The sequence below is a fragment of the Psammomys obesus genome, unplaced genomic scaffold (genome assembly GCF_907164565.1).
Source record: "Psammomys obesus unplaced genomic scaffold, mPsaObe1.curated_primary_1811, whole genome shotgun sequence".
NCBI classification, from domain to species: Eukaryota; Metazoa; Chordata; class Mammalia; order Rodentia; family Muridae; genus Psammomys; species Psammomys obesus.
The window spans coordinates 27237-40034 of NW_026590588.1; the positions used below are offsets into that span (position 1 = coordinate 27237).

A 12798-nucleotide genomic window follows, 5' to 3' on the forward strand; every position below is an offset into this window, starting at 1 on the left:
AACTTTATCCCTACACTTCCTGTAGGCAAGACTAATTTTGGGTTGAAGATGTTATGGCTGGGTTGGAGTCAGCTGCCCTCCACTGGAAGTCCCACCTGGCTACAGGAGTTGGCAACTGCAGGCTCCATGTCCCCCAATGTTAGGATCACAGCTAGGGTCACCCCCAGAGACCCCCCCAGGACCTCCTCTCCTGTGGGACAGGAATCAGAATTCCTGTTTCTTCAGATGAACCTACCAAAGTCACTGGCTTTGATTATAAATGCAGTTCTGTATTCATTTCACATAACTTTAAGTAATACAGGATGGAGTAACATACCATTTCTAGGATCATCTCAGTTTTTCCCAAGTATCCTTCTGACTGAAGACCTTCCAGAATGAGTGCTCAGACTCCATCCACACTCTTGAAGCTGGCAAGGCAGGCTTTGCTGAGAGATGAGACCTTGGACATGTCAGCTCTGGACAAACTGCCCATGGAGCTCTTCCCAGTACTGTTCAAGGAGGCCTTGATTGGCAGACACACTACAACTGTGAAGGCAATGGTGGCAGCCTGGCCTTTCCCCTGTCTCCCTGTGGGGGCATTGATGAAGACTGCTGACTTGGAAACATTCAAGGCAGTTCTAGCAGGAGTAGACACATGGCTGCAAAAAAAATTTCACCCCAGGTAAGCAATAAGTAAGTACTGTAGAATGGAGCCCATGGATAAGAGGGAAGAGATTATGGGTTCAGGGAGAATGGCTTCTTCATGAGAGGATCAGAGGCTCCTGATGGATCAATGGGCAGAGATGTATGGGTCTTGGAAGCTATTCTTCGATTGGCCTATGGAAGGTTAACTATGGTGAGAGATATGAGTAAATGTAGCAACACAGTTAAGTGAGCCTTCCTTGGTGTTCCCACAATCACCAGTAATGGAATTAGGGATAAACAGAGTCACTTAGTGGAAGGAAAGTAATCAGGGCTACATGTGCAGCTCAGGGAAAGCCTCTGCAGGCTGGACACTGGCTGCTGAAAAAAATACACACCTTGGCAGGGGGAAATTCTGAATTTAGAGTTGTGGAAGAAAAGCTGAGTCAGTGTTGGGTCTTGCCCATGTAGTTGACACTTCACATGTTTTCCCCACAGGAGGGGGAAACTTCAGGTTCTTGACCTGAGGAAGAAGCACCATGAATTCTGGAGCATATGGGCTGAAGCAGAGGATGGTGACTGTTCAGCAAAAACTCCAGATGAGCATCAAGTAGTGAAGGTTCTTCCCAGATATGCACTGAGGCGGCGCCTGAAGGTGGTAGCTGACCTTTGCCTCAGGTTCTCTCTTGATGAAGAACAAGCATCCTTATTGCAGTGGGCCCAGCAGAGAATGGGCTCCCTCCAGTTTTGCTGTATGAAGATGACCATCTGGGCTCTGCCTCTCTACGCTATCAAAGAGGTCTTGAATGTTTTCCATCCAGAGCACATTGAGGAATTGGAACTTAACGTGGAATGGAATGTATTCACCCTAGCCAAATTTGCTCCCTGCCTGGGTCAGATGAGAAATCTTCACAAATTCTTCCTGGCACCCATCTACAGGAATACCTTCCACATTTCCAACAGGACAAGAGACAGAGAAGAGACTCATGTCAGAAAGATTATTTCTCAGCTCTCAAAACTCAACTGTCTCCAGCATCTCTGCATGTATGGCATCAACTTTATCAAAGACCACATGACTCAGATCCTCAGGTAAGCAAGGATGGAGAGACGGGTCAGCTAACCAGATCAGACTTTTCTCTTTATGTTTAAGGATTAGTAGTTGAAGATGCCTGCCAGTCACTGGGAACAAACATTTAGGACTCACTGAATATGGAAGTTATGTCTTGTTTTCATGAATAATGAGTCATGGTGTCAAATGCCCTCTCATGAAGTGAAGGACTAAAGTGTGCTAAATAGTAGGCCTCACTCTCAAGCAGAAAATTGAATGTGAAGTGTGGTTTTGATTCAACTGGTCATATTCCAACAGGAAGCATCTTAGATAGTGATATTTGGTAAAACTGACCTTGGGGCACCTGATTCCTTATAGATTTATATAAATGACATTCCATACTCTCCCATACCATTTTCCAGAACTAACCTCCTGGTTTATCCCTAGGTGCCTGATGACCCCATTGGAAACCCTCTCTGTCACTCACTATCAAATTTCACAGTCAGACTTGAATTGCTTCTCCTGGTGTCAGAAGCTCTTTCAGCTAAAACATCTGGACATGAAAGGTGTGATCTTATTTGACTTGGATCTTATTCCTCTCCAAGTCCTTCTAGAGAATGTGGCAGACACATTGCAGTCCCTGGACTTGAAGGGTTGTAGGATGAAGGACTCTCAGCTTACTGTGCTCATACCTGTCCTCAGCAAGTGCTCCCAGCTGGCCAATGTCAGTTTCTATGACAATGACTTCTCCATGCACAACCTGAGGAACCTTTTGCAGCACACAGCCAACTGGAGCAAGATGAATGTAGAACAGTACTCTGCCCCTCTTGAGTGCTATGATGAATTGGGTTATGTCTCCATAGAGAGATTTGTCCAACTCTGTGCTGAGCAAATAGATAGGCTCAGGTCCATAAGGAAGCCCAAGAACATCTCCTTTGCTACACATATCTGCCCTAGATGTGGAGAGCGTTGTGTCTATGGCCTGGGGACCAGACTCTGTCGTTGCTGGCGGTAAATAGGGAAACCTGACTTCTGCATTTTAAGAAATGGAAGGTAGTGACACATCTTTCATCTGGAGTCACTGAACTTGTATCTTCAGACACTGCTCATATTGTTGGAAAATAAATGATGTGTGGTGACTTGAATCTCAGAGGCTGTAGGTGACACGGAGAACAACGGGACTGTGGGAACAGGGGTCTTGTGGAGTCAGAAAGACAGTTTTGTCTTTATAAATAGCTTCTCTCATGACAGGATAACCAGTGACTTTTTCCTGAACCTGGATGCTCTCCTTCTGGGGTCTTTTCAGATATTACTCTCACTTCCAGTTTCAGGGTCAGGAAGATTCCGTGACTCCATGAATGGAAAAACACCAGTATCTAATGAGTGAGGCAATGGCCCAGGTCAAATTGGCATCTATAAAATGAGAGTTTTGGTAACACTTCTTTCTTTCTTGCCCTTTGCCTACACAATAGTTACATCGCTCTTGTGTGGCTCTTCATTTATGTGTACAAAATTTTTAAACTAAAATTAGCAACATAGACACACATCTTATGAATGAGGTTTTAATGGATCACAAACAATTAATATCCAGTACACTCAAGCCACAAGGCACCTTGGACCCATCAGAGGTGACTAAAGTGAAAGAGAAGACAACACAGGACAAAGCAAACAATATTTTTAATGTTTGTTTTCCTTTTACCCTTAATTATTTTGATAGCCTGTTATAATCTAAGCTGGCCTTGAACTTCTGGTTTTTTTAGTATGGCCTCAGTGATATAACTACCATGAACTACTATATCCAGCCTTCATGCCACATGTCTATAGTTACATGTTCCTGTGGAGTCCCAAATTCTATGATTTAGACATAGTATATATAAAGGTGTCCAATAATATATAAGTCCCTCAGCTGCATAAAACATTTTCTTTACAAGAGAACTGTATTTTAAGTCTTCAGTTGTGGTTTCTGTATTAATTTCTTAAAGAAAATCTCCCTAGCCACATTTGAGGAAATGTCTCCATGAGATTGAACTGTAAGGTGTTTCCTCAATTAGTGATGAAAGGGGGAGGCCCCATCTATTGTGGGTTGTGCCATACCTGGGCTGGGCTCTGTTAGAAAGCAGGGTGAACAAACCATAAGGAGCAAGCCAGTAAGCAACACTCCTCCATGGACTCTGCATCAGCTCTGGCCTCTAGGTCCCAGCCCTGCTGAGTTCCTGTCCTGTCTTCCTCAAATGATGGACTATGGATCTGGAAGTATAAGCCAAATATACCTTTTCTTCCCCAACTTGTTTTTTGGTCATGGTGATTCATAGCAGTAATAGAAACCCTGACTAAGATCTATCTCTACTGGTTGGTTTTGTGTGTCATCTTGACACAAGCTAGTCATTAGCCAGCAAAATATCATCCATATAATGGTAAATTATAGATTGAGGAAACTCTTTACATATTATTCCTAAAGACTGTTGTAGAAAATATTGACATATGGTAGGATTATTCAACATTCCTTGTGGAAGCACTTTCCAATGATATTATGGACCGTGAAACAATGAAACAAAAGGACCATGCCTAGCTTAGGTGGGATGAACCCAAATAAATTCTTACTCATCATGGGAGAATCCCACATATAGGCGGGATTTACTGGCTTAGGTTGATATTTATCCGATTGCCCGCTACCCTTCATTGACTAACCATCCCATGCACAGAAAAGGAGAGGTTAAAGCTGATGTTTGAGCTGGGCAAGCCAAGCCCCTACCTGGGAAGAGGGAGTTACAACATGCTGGTGTCCAATGGCCAAAAGGACTTTGTGCTTGGCGTCATTAAATCTAGCCTGGCGCTGTCGAGCTAAGTGGACACATCTGGCAATTACAAGGATGAAGAGTACCAGACCAGCTAAACATGTATAAATGAAAATCCAGGATGGATCAAGAAGTTTCTTTAAATGTTTCCAGACACATGTCAGGAAGGAAGAGTCTATATCCAGTGGCTCCACAACAATTTCCTGTAACTTACTAAGATCATCAGCAAACTGAACAGATAATTGTACATACTTTGAATCCCATGGACCCTTAATAAGAGTGGAAAGTTGTTTAGCTAAGGACATGTTAGTAACAGAAAAAGGGGTAAGACAGAATTTACCATAACTTGGATGACAGGACTATTTAGTCATGCTTCTTACTACTTTAATTTCTTCAGACAACAAATCTATTTGCTGCTGCACTGTTGTAAGTGACTATTAATATTTACTAATAATTGTCTTTTAATAATTCTGCTGTTAGTACTAAACAGCTGTATACCCAAATCACCACACAGAGACTGGGTTTATTTAGTTAATCTAGAACACAATGCTGGGCAATAGCTACTCCATCCTAAACCTCCAAGGGCTTGGATGGAAAACCTGCTAGGGCTCCTAACAATTAGATTTCCCTCATTATACTTGCTTTTTGTGATAGCTTAGGTCCAATCCGTCTCTCCACATAGTTCCAAGATCTCTCCTCCAGCTCTCTCTCCTCCTCTCCTTGCCCTTTCTCCTCCCACTCATTTCCTCTCCCTGGCTCCTCCCCTCTTTCCTGTCCTCTGGCTCCTCCCCACTCAACATTGTGTCTAGTTGTTTTATTTTGTCTTGTTTACACAAGAGTTGAGACAGGATGCTTAGAATGAGTATCACAATGAAATATCCGGATTGAAACCAGAGAATATGTGTGGGAGGAATCAGCATTTGAATGAACAAGGGTAAGGTGTATACATTTTAAAAGAACATTATACCAACACTGCACCAAAATGGCCTGATGAAAATCATTAACAAGCAATTGAGTTTGATAAGCATTAGCTGTAGTATTAACTAACTGATTTAATGCTGCAGCAGTAATGGTATTCTGAGAAAGAGCCATTGCAGCTGTAACTCCTGCGAGGGTGGCTAGAATCACTGCTGTAACAGCCACAGTAATACCAAAATCCCTTTTAAATCTAGTAACAGTCATAAGTCCAACTCTATAATAATGATCTGGGGAAACAACTGGTACCCACAAGCTAGCAGGTGTCCTAACAACTCCTGTAAAAGGGAAAGTGATATTCCAACAGGAGGAAATTCTGCAAGAGGCTATAGAACTGTTGGGAGTAGTGCCTCTGGCAGCTGCTTTGATATTTAAATCTCAGCGGAGAGACTGCTTTTACCAGGCCTTTACTAAGTCAGGGTAGAATTTGCAAATCCATCTCCTTTTGTTTGTGACAGCAGGAGAGATAGCTTGTGAGGATCAAACCTCTTCCTCAGGCTTCTCATGGAAATTAACCCATTGTTCTGAGATGTTTCTACTCTGGCTTAAAAACTCTACAATAAAAAGGCCAACAGTTACTGCTAGGGGCTGACAGTTGCTGCTAAGTGGCTGCTAAGGCCACTAGTTTTTGCTGCAGAGGCTAAGGTGGCTTTTTGCTGTAGCTGTCGAGTCCGGACCTTCTTAAAAAGCCTCCTATGTGCTGTGTGTTATTTTATTAATTTTAATCCTCACTCCTGACTCAAGAACCATTTGACTCTGCTGGCTGGCTCCGGCAAAGAACAATTAATTTCTGCAGATTCCAACGGACTATTGATTAGTAAAAAGAAAAAAAGGTGGTTTTAAACAACATTAGCAGGAGAAAGAGTAAGGTTAACATTTGAACTTACTGATAAAGGTTTGCCTGTAATAGCATTAAAACGCCGCATTGTACCATTTTCTACAATGGGTGTCTTCAAAAAGCAGAGAGATCTAGTATCCATACAACTAAACTCTCCACATTAGTGATATGGATACATTACCCATGGATACTTCACAGGTATACCGTTAGCATCAGCCACAGGGTCAGTGTGCTGTCTGACCCATAATCCTGCTTTATTCAGTGCCTGCAAGGGCTGATGAGGAGATAAACAATGAACCCAGGGTAAAGGAAGACCTACAGAGGTAGGATAAATACTCCCTTCAGGGCAACTAGGTAACTCTACTAAGGCAGGCTGATCAGTTAAATTAGAATTGCTAATGGCAACTCGAAGGTCAGTAAATATTAATTCATTTCCTAAATCTGGAAATAAATTTCCTTTATCAGCATGTCTTCCACAGTAAAGTTGAACACAAGGAAGATAAAGCTTAATGTAAGAATGTCCAATGAATGAACCAGCAAGCTTAAAATAAACTGAATCAGTAAAATTATAAAACCCAGAAATATCTGTAGAAGTATTTACAGAAGAAGAAGGCAAACCTAAGCTATCATTACTAGAATATAAGGCAGGAAACAAAGGTGCACTAACATGCACAGGGAGAACAAGAGGTAGATTGGGCACTAAAGCCCAAATGTGTAGCAATATTGTCACTCAGGGGATGATCTTGTTCCTTGATGTAATCCACTTGTCACAACAGTCTCTCTGGCAGTCATCGGGCAGCATCTTCAACCTGCAAAAAAACACAAACATATCCTCATCCCGAAATCAAAATGGGGTCAGGTCCATGCCATGTATATTGTTCAAGGGGTATCTCCATTTAACCATGTCATAATGGCGTGCTGTTTCAGGGTGCCAAAAACATTCAGCCACAGATTAGCCATGTTTGTCCAAGGTTAAAAAATTCAAAATAAAAAGTACATGATTTAATTGAGCTCTGGATGAAAGAGGAGGACATCATTCCCCCTTTTTTGTCTTTTGTAAATACATTTTAATGGTGGCATAGGCATGTTCAACCATGCCTTGGCCCATAGGATTATAAGGAATACCTGTTACATGCTTAATATTTAATTTTTTACAAAAAAAAAAAATTGAAAGGGCTTGCTGGTATAAGCTGGCCCATTGTTAGTTTTAATTTGATGTGGCTCACCAAGAACAACAAAGGCAGCCAAACAATGATCTATGACGTGGCATGCAGCTTCTCCAGAATGCAAGGTAGCAAAAATAAATCCTGTACAGGTATCAATAATTACATGAATAAATTTTAATTTCCCAAATTCCATAAAATGGGTCATATCTATCTGCCATAGCTGACATGGGTTCAGCCCATGGGCCTTAACCCCAAGATGAGGTACTGGGCGGAAGACATCATAATTGTTACATTTTTAAATAATTTCTCTGGCTTGTTCTTTGGTAAGACAATAACTTAAACGCAAGGAATGACTATTAAGATGATGCAATACATGAGTCGATTAAGCTTTTTGTGTTGTTGTTTGTAGAGCTAAGGCTACTAAGGCTTTATCAATAGTCTGGTTATCTAGAGCAAGAGGTCCAGGGAGGCAAGAATGGACTCTCACATGAATTATAACAAAAGCATTATGACAGGCCTGAATAAGTCTTTGAATCTGAGCAAACATTTGACTAGCCCAAGTGGTAGAAAGAATCTGACCTGCTGTTTTAAGCTTAGGAATAGCTTGAGCAACATAAGCATTATCAGTAAACAAATTAAAAGGCTCAGAAAAATGTTGTAAAACTGCATGAATGGCCACCAATTTTGCAAGTTGAGCAAATAACTCTGGAACTTGAAAAATAATTTTTTGTCCATTAACAGTATAGCCAGCTTTTCCTTTATCATTACCATCAGAAAAAATAGAGCAAGCATTTTTTAAAGGTTTATTTTTAACTATAATAGGAAAAACAACACTATGTAAAGTAAAAAAAAAAATTGAATAATCTTATAGGAAGGGTAATGATTATCTAGTTGTCCTGTAAATTCAGTCAAAGAAAGCAACCATTTATCTAAATTAGCGTAAAGCCAATTAGTCTGAGCTTTAGTATATGGTATAATAATCTTGGAAGGCTCAATTCCAAAGTAAGCCCTTGCCTGGGTGCATCCTGCCACAATAACTTGGGCAATGGCCTCATAATAAGGCAAAACTACTTTATTGGGATCCACAACAGAGGATTAGATTGCCATAACAATCCAGTAGGAATTGACTGTGTTTGAAATACAAATAGTAGGAGAGGAGTATCTGGATCCCAATATGTTACAAATTGATTTTCTAAAGCCTTTCCACTAACAATAATGTATCTCAAGCCTCTGGAGTCAATTTTTAAGGGGAGTTTGGAGTTGCATCCCCTTTAAGAACATTAAACAATGGCATAAGTTGTCCAGTGGTTAATTTTAGATATGGCCTAAACCAATTTATATCTCCCAATAATTTTTGAAAGTCATTAACGGTCTTTAAATTATCTTTTTTAATTTGTACTTTCTCATGTTTAATAGCCAGAGGAAATAAATTAAAACCTAAATAACTATAAGAATCTCTAGTTTGTACCTTCCCTGGAGCAATTTTTAATCCTGCATGGGACAAAGCCCCAGATAAATCTGTATAGCAAGCCATAACATCTTGAGCTACAAGACAGGCTAATAAAATATCATCTATATAATGAATGATATAAATAGGCCATTTTTTTCAATACTGGACTAAGGGCATTAGCTACAAATTGTTAACACAAAGTAGGACTATTTGCCATGCCCTGTGGCAGCACTTTCCAGTGATAATGTTTTATGGGCATTTTAAAATTAATGGAAGGGAGACTAAAAGCAATTCTATGGCAATTCTCATGATGCAAAGGAATGGGGAAAAAAAAAGCAATCTTTTAAATCTAAAATAATCTTGTAAGTGTTTTAAGGAATCCCACTAGGTGATGGGAGTTCTGGTTACAATGCTCCCATTATTATCATAGTCTCATTAACCTTGCTTAAATCTTGTAATGAGAGACCAAAAAGATTAAAAATTAGCAGCTATTAGTTAAGGCCTGAACTATGTGGGTGGAGAAGTCTAGTAATGCCCTGAGGGGAAGGACAGCCTTACTGCATTCTTTCCCCATCTACTAGAGATAGCAGTTGCTAGGAAACTGGCCCATCCCTCTAGGGAGGGACACCAGGTCATTATGGTCTGGGGACCTTCCTATAGCCAATCAATTCAAAATGTAGCATTTTGACCAATAGATGCTTGCCAGGCAGGAATTGCCCTGCCTTGGGCATGCTGGGAGGGACCAGAATCTATAAATCACCCAACTAACCTGGGGATGGCACGCTCAGCTCCCACTGCTTTGGGGGTAGGTGTTGTGGGCCCAAGCTGCAGCTTGTAATTTACAATAAAAAGACCCTCATGTGTTTTGCAACGGAGTCAATTCCTGTAGATCTTTTGGGGGCTCGTGAACTGGGTATAACAGTAACAATCTAAATTTGCCAGATTTCTTTTTAATTACAAAAATGGGCGTGATCCACAGTAAGTTAGAGTGAACTATATGCCCTGCCTGGAGCTGTTCTTTAACCAAATCATGTGCAGCCTACAATTTTTCAGAAGCAAGGGGCCATTGATCAACCCATACAGGATCATCAGATTTCTAGCTACTTTCATCTGCATAAGATGCAGGTTGTTTAGTGACCTGCCCTTTAGTTCCTTTGTTTTCTTGTGCCTCAACAGCTTGGAGTCTGCCCTGACTATTTTTTTTTTATCTTTGTCCTGGGAGATAGCCTGATTTTATTATCTGAGAAGTCACAATTTTATCAGGACTTCACATCATAATTTTGATTTGTCCAATAATATTTTTCCCCCACAAATTAATGGGCAGAGTATCAACAATGTATGGCTGGCAGGTACCTTTATTTTCTTCCTTATCCTACCAAACTATCAATTTTGTACTCTGCTCAGGATTTTGCAATTGTCCTATTTTTTTCAAATGAGTCACAGTAGACTGTTTAGGCCAACTAGGCAGCTAATGATGTCTTGCTATAATTGTGACGTTCGTTCAAGTATTCATTAAATCATTACATTGCTTTTTATTAAAGCCAGAGTGTTAACGAGGTCTATCTCTAATAATAGGTTGTACTCAATAAACATGAAGAGCCAAAACTTCCGGTGCTTCTGGCAGGACCAACAGCTTTATTTTGCAAGTTAGGGTTATGAATTAGAACTATTTGTGCTGTTTTTTGATCATTTTGGATCACAGTGATTCCTCTAAGTGAACTTACCATAACTTTAATTTTTTTAGTATAATCATTATCTATAACTCCAGGAAAAACTTGTAATTCTTTCATGGTACTATTGCTTTTTTTTTTTTAATAATCAATCCCATCATTTCTTTAGGCAAAGGACTAAACACTCCAGTAGGGAAGGCTTGAACTCCCATCTTTCCACAAGAAAAACATCTTTTTTTTTTTTTTAATTTTGTTGAATAGGCACAGAAGTCACAGTAGTTTATTGCATGGCTGTGGCCATTGCAAGACTCTGGGTGATGGCCCAATATTAGTATAAAGTTTAATATAACCAGTTAAGTTTGCTTTAGCTTGATAGGGTCTGATAGTTGTTTTACAGGCTGGATTAGCATTCTCAAAAGCCAATTTCTGCACATAAGGAAGTCCACTCTGAGTGAATACCCTTTTTGTGTTACATTAAAATTATTATTTATTGTTACTATTATTATTGTTGTTAATATTTAACTTTTCCAAATTTTTTAAATAACTGAACCTGTTCTCTTTCTAATTGGACTTTCTCTTGGAGAACAGCAATATCTTCCTGCAGTGATTCCCATGCCACCCACACATGTGGCAGGAAAAGCCATTGGGGCAGAGGGCGCAGGAGGCCAGTCTAAATTATGAGATTTGGCAGCTTTTTTCTCTGACTCCGTTTCATCTTCACCATCTAGCTCGTCTCCTAAATTGTTTTCTGCTCTCAAATTACACAAATCTGTTTGAGCTCCTTTATGAACATTTGAAATAACCTTAGAAGTACTTTCTGCCTGTTTGGCTGCTCTAATTTTCCCGAGTAACTCCTTAGCTTGTGAGATTAAATTTTTTTATTTTTTCACTCTCATGCTGGGGATCCAGAGCATTTCTAATTAGCATCCACAAAGAAAAAGTTATAACAGGTTCTTTCTCAGAAACATTAGTAATATATTAATCTTGCAACCTTTTCCCAAGTTTCCAGATTGATGGTACCTTCATCTAGAAACTGGGGTCAAACTCCATTTACATATTAAAGGGATTAGGGAGTTTATCCTGATTCTTTGTGTCTTAATAACCTATTTGAGGGATCTGATAAATCCCATCCTACTAGTTCCCTGCCTCATGACAGCCACCCAACTTTACCTTAGTCAATTGCTTCCAGCTTGCTCCTGTGGACCATATTCACTGGCCTCAGCATATCCTCCTCTCAGGTTCTCCAGTTTCAGCACCTTCTGTCACCAGCCTGCAATGACACTTGAATACCACCTGAGTGAAGGCTGGGGGGAAAGAGAGCAGGGCAACACAAAGAGGACACCAAAGTCTAGGCTCTGATCGAGGTGTCATTTACTAAATGTAAGGTTAACACTTAAATAGCAGAAAAGTACAAGCAGTTTCTCATGGCAGAAGCTTTACTTGGCAAAGCATATGAGGATTCACTCAAGGTTACACAGAATCTGCTGTCTGGTTATCATGGTTGCACGGAGTTTATTATGTAGTTCTCAGGGTCAGAGCTCTCCACTGTAGGACTGCTAAGGTCAGTCTCTGAGACACTGACCTTTAGATTATAGCCAGGGCCAGGAAGCAAAATTCCACTGCTCAGAAACAGCTGTACACACTCCAATTCGTCCATCAACTCCAAATAGGCTGCCACAGGCATACATGCAAATAGAGCACTCATGTACATAAAATATATATAAAACTAAATTGTCTACATGGACAAGCCACTGATAGCCTTTCACTTAATCCATGGTGCAGAAGCTCAGACCTTGGAGCCAAGGGCAAAGTAGGTTATTGCTCACCCAACACACTTGAAAAGTCCACATACTCTCTTCACTGTTCAGGGCCAGAATTAATGCCAGAGACAAATATGAGTGACACAAACCTGCTCCTGAACACCTTCTCTGCTTTTATTAATTAGTTCCTTTTTTATTTTCTTATGAAACTGGGTTTTTATATCAAGAGTTTTAAAAAATTTAGGTGTCTATGTATGTGTATTTTGTAGATTTGTGCATGTGAAGGGAGGGACACATACAGGCCAGGATAAGTGGGCCAATGACATGAAGCCTGAGGCCCAGTTGAGAACCACCTGATATGAGTACTGAAAGCAAAGTTTTGTCCTCTGAAAAAGCAGCCTGAGCTCCTGAGTTGTGAAGCATCTCTCTCAGTCTATGTTTTTTTTTTTGTTTGTTTGATTGTTTGTTTTATAAG

At 40.3% G+C, this 12798-nt stretch overlaps 1 protein-coding gene across 1 annotated transcript; it reads left to right on the top strand.

Moving 5' to 3' along the window:
* Positions 1-374: 374 nt before the first annotated feature.
* Positions 375-2684, top strand: LOC129677324 (PRAME family member 12-like). Its single transcript, XM_055607967.1, has 3 exons — positions 375-661; positions 1120-1710; positions 2117-2684. The coding sequence occupies exons 1-3, from the start codon at positions 375-377 to the stop codon at positions 2682-2684; spliced, it is 1446 nt and encodes a 481-aa protein (XP_055463942.1).
* The last annotated feature ends 10114 nt before the right edge of the window (positions 2685-12798 follow it).

Excerpts from the sequence above, each read along its gene's own strand:
- LOC129677324 (XM_055607967.1), top strand. The coding sequence starts at position 375 with ATGAGTGCTCAGACTCCATCCACACTCTTGAAGCTGGCAAGGCAGGCT. Across the intron at positions 662-1,119 it reads CAAAAAAAATTTCACCCCAG|GAGGGGGAAACTTCAGGTTC; the intron begins GTAAGCAATAAG and ends TTTTCCCCACAG. Across the intron at positions 1,711-2,116 it reads CACATGACTCAGATCCTCAG|GTGCCTGATGACCCCATTGG; the intron begins GTAAGCAAGGAT and ends GTTTATCCCTAG.